This window comes from Nannobrachium achirus (genome assembly GCF_963921795.1).
Source record: "Nannobrachium achirus genome assembly, chromosome: 13".
In the NCBI taxonomy this organism is placed as follows: Eukaryota; Metazoa; Chordata; class Actinopteri; order Myctophiformes; family Myctophidae; genus Nannobrachium; species Nannobrachium achirus.
The window spans coordinates 18,271,809-18,288,000 of NC_137833.1; the positions used below are offsets into that span (position 1 = coordinate 18,271,809).

The following is a 16,192-nucleotide window of genomic DNA, read 5'->3' on the forward strand; positions in this document are numbered from 1 at the left end:
CTGAGGAAAGACTAGAACCAATGGAACATGGATGGATGCAAGGAACACTTCGACTCTCGAGGATATGGCTACCTTGCTGATGGATATCGGTGCATCATATTTTGCCATGGAACAATGGCAAATACATCCTGTAAAAACACATCATACTAACTTGGATGCACACAATCACAATATGGTGCACTTTGAGGGAAATTGTTATTTAATTTTGTGTGTGCTTTTGTTGTGTGATTTTATTTGTCACTTTTATTCATAAATAGTCTTATTTGCTCATTTAAACACCCATTTAAAACCCCCCTTTAAAGTTAAATGTGGATGTTTACTTGTTGTATTTCTCACTAGTATGTCTTTTGTTATAAACAAAACAAACGTAATATAAAATAGTAACAAACTTACAAAAAATACTATAAAAGTGCAAGTAATGAACACAATCGTTTTTGAAAAATGGCATTGAAATTGATATTTCAAAGACAAGATGATCCTTAATGGTCAAAACAATGTCAGAAATGAATTATACATGTCAGCATTAGTTGATTTAGACCTACTGCACCTGTTTTTACTCCTAACAATGGCCAAGTTATGGCCCACGGTCTTCGGAATAGCAAAATGACCTTGACCATGACCTTTTGAGGTCCAAATCACCCAAAATGGTCAAAACAATATCAGAAATGAATTCCTCACACCCCAATTAGTCCAAATGGAGGTATTACACGTGCATATACACCCAGAAACAGAAAAGTTAGATTTTCATCATAGCCGATTGGTGGCCATATTTGATTTGGCCATTGCGCCATTCCTGGCACTATGGCGGACGAGCACCTCTGTGATTATTCATGTCTAGGGACCCACTGACTCAGTTCAGGTGAGAAACTCCCCTAACACCAAATTGCGAACAGGACTTTAAGTCAGATACTGTATTACATAGGCTATCCACAACTTTCCAACGTCCCATCGTGCATTGCGCAGGTGTGGGCAGCTTCCGGCATCGCAGCCGAGTGTGATCTACAAGCTCACAACGGTTGCATCTGCGACGCGACATGAGCTTGTATGTCTGCTGTTAACCGGAAGTGTCCCGCAGATAATCCTTATTATAACTCTATGCAGATAATGCTACAGTAAATTCTTGAAATTCTCGCGGAAACAGGTGGATAGAAATACATCAAAAGTGTACTTAAGTACAGTACCTACAAATGTACTCAGTTACTTTACACCACTGTTGACAGCAGCCTCAGCCTGCATACCAGCCACATTGCATTGCTTCGCAGCCAGCCTGTAAAAGGGACGAGCTGATACAGTGTAGCCTACAACAACTGCAGTAGTTTAATATGGTTATGTTTCTTTGCAAGTGTGATAGTCGTTGCCATGACAGCTTCCTAGTTGGCTAAAAGTCCCCACTCCCTCCCTAGTTAGTTGTGTAGCGGCGGGGCGTCGCAGCCCGCAGCTGTTTCTTTCACCTGCTCTTCGGCGTGGTTCTATCTGGACTGAGGAAGTCCCGCAGTAACATGGACTCTGGGCTGTGGTGGTGGCTCTGGGAATGAACGCCGCATCTTGTTATTGTTTTTGGACGGAGAACAATAATGTAACAACAACAAAAAGTACTAGTCGACCTCGTTTTAAGCCTGGTTTTCTCACTCAGGCATGTATCGACTCGACACACCGTTGCCAGGACACGGTAGAAGGAAGAGGCTGTCGCGGATAATATCTCACACTGTTGTTGTTCGCTGCCACAGTGTAATATACGTTCAGAAATCGTGATTGTAACTGTTGTAGACACGATGGGGACAGCCGTTGGAACTGATGCTGCAGTCACACACCTGCATGCCAAAGAGGATGAAACAGAGGAATGTTATGAACCGCCTGAGCATCTGCCTCCACTGCTGGAAGATGAGGTAACACAGTGTTTCTTAAACCTTTACATTTCAAGGTCTCTCCTTAACTCTGACGGTGTACAAATGGCATTTGGTTCCATTTGTACACTGTCAGAGTTACAGACTTGTATGGGTCCATTTAGTGTTGCCAACTCCCCAGTAACGGATGTAGCTAGTGGCTCTTCCAGAAGTAGCTAGAAGTCGCTAGGGGTGGGGTGCACGCGCGCGGCGTGCACGTGCACACAAAAGCGCGTGCACGTGAACCGATGCGCGTGCACATTTTTCGGATAATAATTCAAATTTTTGTATTATTTTGCACCACGGCATTACCAGTAGAGAGAGAAAGAGATGCGGCGTGCGCGTTTGTGTGTCACAGAGGAGCAGGCAAGCAGCAAATGGAGGCAGAGAGAGGGAAAAGGAAGGAAAAATAGGGTTTTATCTCTGGCTCCTGTAAACAATATGTGTCCCCAAATCAGCAGAAAAAGTAGCCAGATTTGTCTCTAGAAGCTTTTCACTAATTAAGTCTCTAGGGGGGTCTGGAAAGTAGCTAAATCTAGCGACAAATCCTCTAGGTTGGCAACAGACCCCCCTAAAGGAACCCCCAGAGTCCCTGGAATCCAACAGATTTATGAAAGGCACCAGACTGGTGTGGAAAAAAGTAGCCTACTCAAATGTCAATACTGCAATGTAGAAATATTCTGTTACAAGTAGAAGTCCTGTATTAAAAATGTAAGTAAAAGTACAAAAGTATTGGCATCAAAAATGTACAAAGTAAAAGTACTCATTAGGCAGAGTGTCTTGTTTCAAGCCTTCAAATGTATACAAGTCTTTTGAAAATAGCAGGGCTGAAGTTGTTAAGGTAGGTTCAAATAAAAGTAGTGGAGTAAAAGTACAATATTTGAATCCGAGATGAAGTGGAGTAGAAGTAAACGTATTTGAAATACTCCAGTTATGTACAAATACCTCAAATTGTAGGCTACTTAAATCTACTTAGTTACTTTACAACACTCCCCCAGGCTAATTTAAAATGATCATTCACAGTTACAGTATATCCTCCCACCTGTTTCTATGTAAAGCAATCAGCTAAGTTATGGAAATGTTGTGGATCATTCTTTTAAATGCAGATAATTAATGGGTTTAATCTAACATGGTCAGAGAACAACTTACTGTAGGATATCTTTGTTTCAATGCATTTTAATTCAATCAACTTTGGGGCTATTTATTACTATGCTACTTGCTGTATAGGGATCACAAAAGTGACCTGGAATTTGCTATAATTATTCATCATCAAGTGCACATGCACAATAAATTCCAACTCTGAAAGTATAAAAGCAGGGCATCACTGTGTTGAGCACATTATTGACTAGACTATAATTCTGTTTTTGTTAAGCAAGTTAAACACATTGTAGCAACAGGGATGTGTTTTGAGTTTGTGTCTAAAGTGATATGTAGCCTGAGTGAAGAGTGAATGTAAACACACACACACACACACACACACACACACACACACACACACACACACACACACACACACACACACACACACACACACACACACACAACGTCAGTACTAAACACCTCAGTCTGTTATCTCGAGCTGCCTTCACACTTACACTGCAACCATGAACTTATCTAGAGTCTACTCTAGACATTACCCAGTGGGGCTGTATGTGAGAGAACTTAAATGTCTGAATCAGTTGGACTGGACAGGACAGGATAGAGTACCAGAGCAACAGAACATAGTACCCAGGCTTTGACACTAGGGTTGCCCACCCGCCCCTGGCAGGCATATCAAACTTTTGGGCAGGTGGAGCTCGCCTTCGGGTTTGCCCCGACCGAGCAAGTGCTCGTTTGAGTAGGGATGCAACCATCTATAAACACAAGAAATATCTGTCTAAACACCTGAATGTGGCCAGAGCACTCTGTCATCTGTTCTGTGGAATCTAAAATAAGATCACTGTTGACATAATAATGTGCTGTTTTCACTGTTGCTACACTTATTATATAACAAGTGGCAAAAAGAAAAAAAGAAAACGGCAATTCAAATTTTACCTATCATTTTATAATGTAACAATTTACCTTACGGGCAAGTACATGACCTGTACTTGCCTGATGGGCAAGTGCCTCTGAGACCTCGGTCAACCCCTGCATAGTAGCCTACCAGCCACCTAATCTCTGCTGCTCTCTCCCTCTGTATGTATCCTTTTAGCCGGGGAGCCACAGGCCCAAAAGCTCAAAGAATAGGGTTTTACCTGTGACATCATGACATACTTTTTATTTTTGTTTTTTCTATTCATTTGGTCATTAAGGTACACAGAATGAGAGGCCTGCTCTGCCGGAAACTCTGCGAAAAAAAGTTATGGCCATTTGTATATTTGTCATAGTATATTAGAGAAACAGCACATTCGAGACGCGGAGCACTCGTGGTGCGGCACGGGGCGGAGCAAGCGGTCGCCACAACAACGTACTCCAGGCGGTGCGCCGCTCTATTGTCCACGACACTGCGAGCGGCTACCGAAGCCCCCCTGTATCCACGAAGCCCAAACGAGTTACGAGGCCCCCCTGGGTCCACGAAGCCCCAAGCGGCGCGAAGGCCAGCGGACCTTGGTCCTGCTCTTCGCCCCCGAGCGCCGCAGGCGCGAGTGGCCGCGAAGAGCGGGCCAGGGCCGCGCGGCCGGCGGAGCGCCGCGCGAGTTACGAAGCCGTGGTGAATGCAATCGTTATATTTATGCCCAGGCCGTAAGGCCTGGGCAAGCGCACGTTAAACGCCCTGTCCAAGTGACTACAATGGAGCTAATGGCTAGGCTAGGCTAGGCTAGGCTAGGCTAGGCTAGTAAATAAAGAGTAAACACTTCCGGTCTGCGGCGAGTTCAAAGCGTGACGTAACTCTCTTATATACACTCTGGTGAATGGCAGAGCAGTGGCTGACGTCGCCATCTGGTGGTGATTAGTGTGTGGTGAACGTCAAAACGAGTGCTCCTTGACAACTTTTACTGGTTTCTTGAACATACTGTAACATATTCACTCCTTCGACTTCAATATACAGGAAAGAAACACACCAAAAAAATATGCTTTAAGTAGCATGTGAGGGGTCAAACTAGGGGTTCTTGATGATTCTGAATCCATTGCAAGCATTTGTTTTGCATGAAAAACATTCCTTGGGCTAGAAAACAGACCAAAATAACGGTGAAAAGTGATGACTCATAACTTTTCACAGGTTTGAGAGGCTGAAATCTAGCCCAAGGAATGTTTTTCATGCAAAACAAATGCTTGCAATGGATTCAGAATCATGAAGAACCCTTAGTTTGACCCCTCACATGCTACTTTTTTTGGTGTGTTTTTTTCCAGTATAGTGAAGTCAATGGGAAACTTTTTTTCGCAGTGTTTCCGGCAGAGCAGGCCTCTCATTCTGTGTACCTTATTGACCAAATTAATAGGAAAAACTAAAATTTGGAGTATGTCATGACATCACAGGTCTTCTCTCATTTTGGCACAGTGGCTCCCCGGCTATTTTAAGTTTTCAACAGATTGTGAGCCAGGGACCACCATCCTGACTAAGAATCAACCTGGGGACTAAAATGCTGTGTCAGGTGGTGATTTGGGTTAAGATTATGAATTGTCTGTCTATTCTTGGCTATAGACCGTATTTACACCGCGGCCATCTTGGATCACATGACTTCCTGGGATAGCAGCCTGCATTACAAACCATTGTGAACAATGGAGCGATGGTCCCAAAATATGAGTTCTGTTCAACCAATTTCTTTTGACCAAATTGACAAATGGGCAGATGATAACTTCAACATCCCCAAAAGGATTAAATAGAAGGGCTACAGTAACTGGATTGATTACATCCATGGTAATGATATTCAAGGTAAGTTAGGTTGCAACTGTGTACAAAGACTTGCTATCTGTGCGGTGCTTGCTCCACCATAATATTTACTATTTGTTGTTAGATTGTTCCTGATTAATATGCAAAAATCACAATACAGTAATATTAACTATATGATGGCAGAGCAAGCACTGGTCTGCACAGATATTGTAGCAAGTCTTTGTACAGAGTAGCACTGCAACCTAACTGCCATGAATATTGTGGATATACCCTTCTATTTAATCCTTTTGGGGATGTTGATGTTGTCATCTGCCCATTTGTCGATTTGGTCAAAATAAATTGGTTGAACAGAACTCATATTTTGGGACCATCGCTCCATTGTTCACAATGGTTGGTAATGCAGTCTGCTATCCCAGGAAGTCATGTGATCCAAGATGGCCGCGGTGTGAATATGGTCTATAGTGGTCTGACTGATCTCACATCATTTTTCTGGCTGCAACCTTACCATGTCATATCATTGTGGAAAACCCCACTCTCACATTTATATAGTTGCAAAAGGTAACACTAATTGCTATTACTGTAAGCTCTGGGAATCCTGTCTGGCACCTCGTCCAGATCTTCACAAGCTGGGCGCTTGACATGGTCTGTGGCTCTTTCAGGCCGATTCTAAAAATGACTTCTAAATCCTAATCCTGTTGCTGTATCAGTGGTTCTCACACTTTTACAGAGATGCTTTCCCGGATTGAATGGGTTAAGCTGATCCTCGTCTGTGGTAGTTAAGTTTGAAGTACTTTTGGAACTTAAGAACAGTCAGGACTCCTCAACTAACCACTGATAGTGATAATGATCATAGTATTTAACTCCACTGTACTCATATGACATACATTGCATCAGTTGAGGTCTAAGTCAAAAATAAAAAATAATAATGTGGAAAATAAATAATCATGTTCCTACATTACTGAAGGCATACTCTCTCAAGACAGATTCTGATTACAGCAGAATCTGTCAGCACTACTGCCATAAACATGTCATGTTGTTGATAGTAGAAATACCAGGAGGAAATGAACAAATGATGAACTGTTTTGCACAAAAAAAAGAGGCTGTGCCCCCTAAGGGGGAACATTTTTATTTTATTTTCCTTCTACCGAATGGGTTCCCAAGACTGCTGATTGCATAGGCAGGGACCCCACCACATACAATACCTCCTAGGACCACCAGCGGTCCACGGACCACCAGTTAAAAACCCTGCTTTATAGGGAGAGAGTTGAGGGTTGTCCCAATGCTGAGTCGCATTAGAACCTCTGGGCTGAGAGGGAAACTTATGTAGGACGGCATATTTAACTTGAGCAGAGATGGAGAGACTTCTAGGTTTGCACTGTTCTCAAGGGAAACTGTCTATTTATGGGGACGGTGCTGTTGCTGCTTAAAGTGGCAGTTTTCTGCCCTGTAATTGTGCTGCTGTACCCCACAGGCTCATGTAGATTGGCTTTGTTCACTGCTGCAACCAAACTGCAACGGAAAGCGAATGATCTTTGAGCAGAGGCAAAACAGATTGGGCACTTAAATAATGCAGCTGCTCTATTCATTGCAGATCTACTTGAATTGGAGATGGAGTTCTTTTTTTTAGCAGAGCTACCCCGGCCAATGAACATAAAAGAGCATTGTGACAGTTGACCATAAGTTCGCTCCATTCACTGCATGGGAGAGAATAACGTCACAAGACCTTGTGTCTGTCTGAACCGTATTTTGTTTATATAAAACAATAGCCAATATCACATAGGCCTGTCACACAATTATTACGTAATCGTCTAATCGCAATTATTTGACATAATCGCAATTATTTTGTCATAATCGTTTCCATGTTGAATAATAGTGGAAATAGCAGATCTAAATCGGTTATTTCCACTGTCAATGTTCTTTTTTAAGTATAAAGTTGTCAAATATGTCAGTACGGTAATTTATTTGTATATTTTAGGTTATGTGTCATAAATGCCATGTGCAACTCAATCAAATTGTTTAATCATAATTTTTGAGTGACAATTAATCGTCATGTAAAATATCATAATCGTGACAGCCCTAATCTCACAATGCATCACATTTCGACACACTGTGAGCTAGTAGAACTGGTATTTCTGAAGAGATTTGTTTTGCTTATAATGACATGCCAGAAATAGAGCCACCAGGGGTAACGTGGTTAAACCACACAGACACCAGGCCCTTGATGTGAGTGTGTCCTTGCTGTTCTTGTCATCACAAGACATCAATCCTATCTCCTTTCATCCAGCTTTCTCAGTGGGCTCTATGTTGTGTTATCAATAATTGCACAGAACTATAAAAGGCAAAACCGCTCTGAAAAATCACTACCAGTGGCTGCAACTCGAAACTGGTAATAAGACAAAGCCAAAGCCTTCCCATACCCCCCCCCCCCCCCCCTTTCATATTCCATCCTAATTGGCTAACATTGGCTCCAAAGTTTTCAGGATTGGTCCGTTTTGAACAAAATACCTCAAATCATGAATGCAGGGTGCGATTTCCATGAAATGTTACTAGGTCGAGGAACAAATGCTACCCTTTTCGCATTTGCCTGTTATAGCACCACCAGCAGGTCGACTTTTGCAAACACATTTTTGGAACAAAATGCCTCAAATCATGAATGCAGTGTCAGATTGCCGTGAAAGGCAGAAGAAGACATGGCACCCTTTTCACATTGGACTATTAGCGCCACCAGGAGGCCACAATAACTGACCTGACTTGGCAGAGACCTGTGCTCAGAAGAGCACTGCTTCTAGTTATTTCTGATATTTTGTTTGCATACTTTTGTGTATATTTGTCTGTCATTTAATGTCTCTATGAATTGAGTACAAAAGGACCACAATGTAAACAAGCCATTGTGCTTTCTTGGGTTTAAATCCTATTAGTAGACCTTCAATCTGAACTGTACTGTCTTGTGCTGTGCTTTTCCTGTGCAAACCTCTAATAACGTTTTCAATTAATCAATCAATCATCATGTAATGTAAAATACATGCAAAGCAATTATGGAATCCCACTCTGCATACTGGATGTTCACAATTGCCACTTTGTGCCCCACCCCACCCTCCGCATGCTCTAGCTTGTGCTAAAGCATGCTTTTGTGCTCGCTTTCCATCCTAACAGAAGGTCCTATCTTCCATCTGACAGCATTACAACGATTCCATGATGGAATGTTCTGAGATCACTCACTCCTGTTTTTGTCTGCTTTTGAATGTGGCCATATGGTCATGATGGGTCACTTATCTGTCTCTGGGTGTTATGTGGGTGTAATGATTCACAACATGTCAGTGTGTGTGTGTGTGTGTGTGTGTGTGTGTGTGTGTGTGTGTGTGTGTGTGTGTGTGTGTGTGTGTGTGTGTGTGTGTGTGTGTGTGTGTGTGTGTGTGTGTGTGTGTGTGTGTGTGTGTGTGTGTGTGTGTGGGGCTTCATGTGTGCACCAAATGTCCGCACAAAAGTAGAATGACGGAGGCTATCTTCTCAAACGAGGGCATTTTGCCCCTTGTTTGTACCAACTTATGACTGGAACTCACTCTGTCACCCCTTTTCTCTACTTCAGGGGTCTTCAATGTTTTCAGGCCAAGGACCCCTTAGCTGAGAGAGAGATGAAGCAGGGACCCCCTCTACATATTGTATAAATGTGTGATGCAGATTTTCATCCATTTCATTGATACATTCATTGCGACTGTAGGTCTTACTAGTAGACTTGTTTGACAGCACTGTCATCAGTCTATGTTGGATTTGTGTTTTTAGTTAACTTGACCTTTCACTCTGTACTTGGTCTACTTTTTTTTTTTTACCTCTAGTCTACACCAAACCTATTTGCCGAAAATAGCCGATCTACAAGCTCATAACGCCTGGAATGTCTATTAAATGAATATGGTCAGTGACACTATGCAAATTCAAACAAACATCTGTGGGTCTGTGCATTGGTCCACAGGAGAACGTGTCCCTGGCGGACGTCCTTTCGCTGCGAGACACCTGTTTGACGGAGGAGGAAATGTGGGCGATATTTGCAGAGTGTGTGCGGGCCGTTAAGAGCATCGGAGCCTCCCAGCTCTTCCACACCCTGTGCATAACACCTGACACCCTGGCCTTCAACGCCCATGGGAACGTGTGCTTCATGGAGCAGCTGAGCGGTGAGTCTTCTGCACGGCCATGAGCCTGGTTTATGCTTAGTTGTGCGCCGGCCAGGGGTGTCGCACCAAATTCTGGGCCCTGGGTACAAGGATTCACTGCGGGCCCCCCATGAATGTTCTTCATAGGGGGAGGAGGGGGTTTAACCCATTTAGACGGGAACGTATTATTTTGTGCATTAACTATTGAGAAATGGCAGATATACAAGCTCACAGCGCCACACTGCGAGCTCGTAGATCTGCTATTTTTGAAAAATCTTGAACATTTGTGCAAGACGTTCAATATTTCAAATCCTTCTAAGGTTTTTTGAAAAACCTATGTTTCTGTGTCAGTGGTGCTCAAACCTTTTCATGTGAAGAACCCCCAAAGTGATATGTATTTGGCCATGGACCCTCATCTCAAAATATTTGGTTCCAGGGAACCCCCAGGATCAAAATTTTAGTTTGCTTAAAAAATACATATTTTCAAAGATTTGCACACATTTTCATGACTTTTCAAAAATAGCAGATGCCGCGCTGTGAGCTTGTAGATCTGCTATTTTTCAATAGCTAAAGTATAAAATAATTAAGGCCCCTCCACCTTCGTAATTCACCATTCCACTTTTTCCTATTTCAATACCTTTAAGCTTATGAGCTGCACTTTTAATTATCTGTAAGAACATATCCGTGCTGTACTTGTAGCACATTCCGTAATGTCAGACCTTGTTCATGGCAAGCCCTCATCTACTGTTTATACCCTTTTTCTGACAGGATGCAGTTTGTTCACAGTTTGTATTTCAGTTTGTGACTATATCATCAACTGGCCAGTGGAGAGGCAGATATCTCAGTTAGGCCGGCTTCCAAGGCTGACTTTTAGACAGCTGCAAAATAATCTCTGTGGTGCATATCTTTTTCATGATCAGTGTGGAGAAACCAAGAGGAATCACACTATGTTTAGTCATCCTGGAAAACAACAGACAGAACTCTGTCTGAGCCACACACAGTAAGCAGTCTGGTAGTTTTTCAGGAGTTGAAATGGGGATTTGAGTGGGAAACCTTATGAAAATATGCATTTGTGAATGAAAATAGACCTATTCTATGTGAAGTGTGTGTAGATTTTGCATTGATATAACTTTGCAAAGGTAATTAGAAGGCTGCCAATATCTTAAAAGGACCATACCGGTCTTAACACACAACGTATCCAACTCACAGCTTTGGTCCAGACATGACAAGTTTTAGGTTTTACCCCAGAGATTCGGGTGTTTTGTTTTTGCATGTACCACCGTATCATGGCTGTGAAATGAAAGCGTATGTGGAACCCTCCCCGCTTCTGCTGCTGTGGTCCCGATTGAAGTATAGAATAAAGAAACCAATGATAAAACCATGACATCGCAAACAATCAGGAACAGGGGCCCTGTCTTGTTGTCATGTTCAAGGCCCCCTCTCTGAAGCACTTCCACAATGGTGAAATAACTGACAAATCCTTGATGTCTTTATTCTAGCCTGAAGTGACATTGACTGGGACAGCAGATGTTTTCTATTTAGATTTAATGCACTGACAGGAAACAGCTTCCAAAACAGGCTTAGGGGTCCAATATATATTTTATATGTGTAATGTTGCAGTGGTCTTATATTTAATGGTAAAGCAATATTTTAAATATGTATCTATTCTGCATCTAGCTTAAGGCAAGACCCAAATTCAGAGCGAACATTTTTAACTCAAATATTTGCTTGTGGGGGTCCCTGGAACCTGAGAAACTTAAAAGTATTTTTTTTTTCTTTTTTAAAGATTTGTTTTTGGGGCTTTTATGCCTTTATTGATAGGACAGTAGACTGACAGGAAATGGGGGGAGAGACATGCGGCAAAGTTGTCCTGATCGGGAATCGAACCGGTGACGCCGCCAGGCATCCATGCCTATGTGGCAATGCCTAAGAGGTATGCGCCTGGACCAGTAGGCCAGCAGGCGCCCCTATAAATGCAAATTCAAAACAGATATTTGGTATTCTTTCGAATGGGTTCCCAGATTGGCGATGGCGTAAACAAACAATCAATGGCACTGATGTATTTGAAGAGAAATGTCCTTGGAAGGTGAAATATGATGACCCAGCACACACACACACACACACACACACACACACACACACACACACACACACACACACACACACACACACACACACACACTGATTAGTCATTGGGTAACTAATGTTACCTGTTCACTCACATCAGAAGCAATGCATTTTCAGTAAGTGGCCTAGTAGGCTAATAGGCTATGCATGCACGTGCGCATGCACGTGCGCGCGCACACACACACACACACACACACACACACACACACACACACACACACATATAACGTGTTCCTTCCACGCGCTACGTCCATCCCGGGGAAATCCCCCTGTCAGGGGAAAAGAAACAACTTGGACTACTCATGCATTGAAGGAAGCATGAGGTCAGTCCGTTGTCTCCCCAGGCGCGGCAGAGGGAGAGCAGAGCCCAGGATTACATAGACAATTGGCACTGGGTGAAAAAAGGGTTGCAAAATCGTGGGATAAAAATTATTTAAAAAAATATATATATACTTTTGCAAATTCTGACTTAAAAAGTCAGTGAGTGATTTCAGGTCGTACCAAAGTCTATAGCCTACTGTACAGTGCTTTAGATCTGCTCTTGCAGGGGGAGCTCATTTAAGATTTGTACTTTTTCACAATGCCCTGCATAACCCCAGCTCACCACACCTCGCCTTTACTCTCCCATCGTTCTTTTACCCTGTAACACGATGTACCTTTGTACACTCTCTTGAGTTACAAATGGATAAATGAACACTGAGGATATTATTGGAGTATTGTCTCGCTTTCTTTGTCACTCTCTCCATGCACCATTCACATTCTCTTATGAATAAGAACAAGGTTTATGTCACGGGCTGACTGTTATGAACACATACACAGTTCCACACTCACGCACGCACACATTATACATAGATACTGTGTAGAGCAGTGGTTCTCAAACTTGGGGTCGGGACCCCACACGTTATTTTGTGGGGTCCCCAGATGATTAGCTTAAACTCACTGAATGCCATCCTTGATTAAAAATCTACAAAACTGGTGCCAGCCATTTTGTTTAATTTTGCCTTTTCATGGGGGCCAAAATCATATTTTGTACTTAAATTACATATATAAATCTATGCTTCTATCGAAAGCCACACTACCCCTCTTACAAAGGAAAACATGTATATTTATATATATATATATCCTATCATTAGATTTGGGCTTCAATAGAACATGTGTAAGATGTCTTGATCATCATCATATGTGAATGCTGTCTCTGGGCCTGTGTGTAATCTGGAGTGCAATGGCCTGTGAAAACCACCAGGTGGTGGTCTCCTACTATCTGATCAACTAACAGAAGAAGGAAGAAGACGTCCATCTTTTTTTTGGTTTGGGCCTTGTTGTTTACATTTTGGCCAGGCCTTTTAGCTAGCATGCTACACACTTCAGAGCCTTGGCGATCGCGATCAAGGATAGCCGAATGGATGGCACCGCTGGTTTTGTGTGATTTTTCTGAGTTTTTGGAGTACTTATAGTTCGTCAGGGAAGCACGGGAAGTGTATAAACGAACGTTTTAAGATAACATTTAAACGGCCGGAACCAATGTTCGGTTATACCGTTTCCCGTCGGACTGTGTTACACTGGTGCTACAGTCAAATCGGCCGTATCGCTCCGGTCACGGAGGCTCATGGCTAACTTCTAGAGCGATTTTTTTTAAATTACAATTATGAAAAAATTATAAAACTTTTGATTACAGGTAATTAAAAAGACGTAAAAGACGTTTATGGCACTAAGGATCAAAGAAGTAATAGACGTTTATGGCGTTCAGTGAGTTAATGTCATTTTTTCACCCAACAATAAACAAACCATCACACAGTATAAGTGTATACATGGTATCTTGCACATTTATAAAGTTACAATTTAAGGACTTTCAAGACCGTTTTAATACCAAACTGGCCAAACTGTCAAATTTTAAGTAAGCAAGAGGCGAATTGTGAAAATAGCCGATCTACATGCTCACAACGCCTCGCAGTGTGAGGCATTGTGAGCATAGATCAGCTATTTTCATAATATTTATCTGTAGAACTGAGTCACATTAAATGTAATACTGTACCTACAATTCCATGTGCTTGTCAGGGTGGGGGTCCTCAACTCAAATATGTTTATTTTGGGGGCCACAGCCTAAAAAGGTTTGAGAACCCCTGGTGTAGAATGTATTTCCCATGGCAACATCAGTTGATCGATTTAAAGTTGCCCGGGAGACTGTTGTTGTGGATTAATGCCCTTGTAGTCAAGACACACTGTGTTTACAGGACAATGTACACACACTGTGCGTCCACACACATGCATATAGTATGTGCAAACTCAGCTGAGCCTTGAAAATGTTGAATTTCTTTTGACTATTTAAACTAAAATCACTTAAAATGTCTTTTCACATAATTTGTTATCCAGCTTTACTGGACTGTATCCTTGGAATATGATTCATTCTGTGTAGATGGAAGTCATGGAACTTATAGTGTGCTTACAGTGTGTACCGTGCCCGCTGAACTATGTGTATCTATGTCATTAATCATAACGCTGCCCTCTCTACCTTGCCTGCTTAGCTATTGATCGTGTTTAATTGAACTCTTTGTGTGAAATAGTGATGAGATTGCACACGTGCTGACACACACACACACACACACACACACACACACACACACACACACACACACACACACACACACACACACACACACACACACACACACACACACACACACACACACACACACATACACACACACACACACACACACACACACACACACACACACACGGTTCCCCTTGTAAGAGTGTACAATAGAGCGACCTTGAAGGCTATAATATTGATGCAGTCAGAGATATAATGTGGAGAGCAGCCTCTGTGGGAATGATGGGTATTGAGCACCCATGACGCAGTGTAATTCTCTCCAGACATTTGCTAAGTGCACAGACATTTCCAAACAACATTAATTATGGCGGCCGGTTGCAGAGGTGCACTCTGGGAGATCACCTGGTAAGCCATCACCTCACATTCTTCAAGTGATGGAAGATGTGCTCACATGTTTTGCTTAAGTAAAAGTATCAATACCACAACAATGTGGAAATACTCTGTTTTTACAAGTAAAAGTCTGGCATGCAAAATGTATTTGAGTAAAAGTACAAAAGTAGTATATTGGCAATCAAAACATACTGTACTTAAAGTACCATCATTTTGCAGAGTGTCCCATTTTCACAAGTTCAAAATGTATACAGATCGAGTTGTGAGCTTGTATACCTGCTATTTTCTAATAGCCAAAAAGTATCGTAGCTGAAAGGGTTAATGTATGTTTTATAATCTTACAATAAATGCGAGAAGTCTCTGCGTGTGTGCGTGCGTGTATGTATGCCGGTCCCCGACTAGACGAGCAGGCTGCGTATTACTGCTCAAGATGAAGACAGACAGATACAGAGATATCCATATATGGGCATAAAATGGACGCAAACAGAAATATATCTCAATATATGGGCATAAATGGACACAGGCAAACAGATAAATGGGGTTTGTGTTAAAGGGTGGGGCATTCATTCCCTAATACCTATTTACATCTTTCCCGAGTAGGCCGGTCCCCGACTAGACGATTGGCCACCCGAAGGGCAGAGATCTCCATATGTGGGCATAAAAGGGACACAGACAGACAGATACAGAGATCTCTATATATGGGCATAACATGGACGCAGACAGATAGATATCTCCATATACGGGCATAAATGGACACAGGCAAACACATGGTCAAAACAGGTCGTATGACAACGGGTATAATGGGGTTTGCATTAAAGGGTGGGGCATTCATTCCCTATTTACATCGTTCCAGAGTTGGCCAGGTCGCCAACTAGACGCTCGGCCGAGCTTCTATTAATCTAAATGTACTAAGTAACTAGTAACTCAAGTTTTCAAATAATTAGTAATGGAGTAAAAGTACAATATTTGCATCTGAGATGTAGTGGAATACTGTATAGCCTAAGTACCCTAACCCAAGTATTGAAAATTGGAAATGCTCCGGTAAAGTAAAAGTATCTCAGAAGTACTTGAGTACATGTAGGCCTACTTAGTTACATTCTTCCACTGCATTCTTCTTTCATGCTTTCATATAACAGTTAATAATAAGGAATGTGCAACATCAAAAGTTGTTTTTTAAAGAGGGGATGTGAGGAAGCCAGAAGGATCCTTGGTTACCAGAATATTCAGCATAGCAACCAACTCCATCTGTGATGAAATTGGGCTTGTGTCTTACATTTTGGAACAT

General features: G+C 42.2%; 1 protein-coding gene across 1 annotated transcript in view; it reads left to right on the top strand.

Annotated features, from left to right (window-relative positions):
* Positions 1 to 1,772: 1,772 nt before the first annotated feature.
* The window catches only part of kndc1 (kinase non-catalytic C-lobe domain containing 1), a gene marked incomplete at both ends in the record, with an annotated part of 57,733 nt that continues 43,313 nt past the window's right edge, over positions 1,773 to 16,192 (top strand). The window contains 2 exons of the mRNA XM_080740604.1: positions 1,773 to 1,886; positions 9,662 to 9,860. Of these exons, the coding sequence (XP_080596730.1) occupies positions 1,773 to 1,886; positions 9,662 to 9,860 (313 nt within the window). The remainder of the gene's footprint in view (positions 1,887 to 9,661; positions 9,861 to 16,192) is intronic.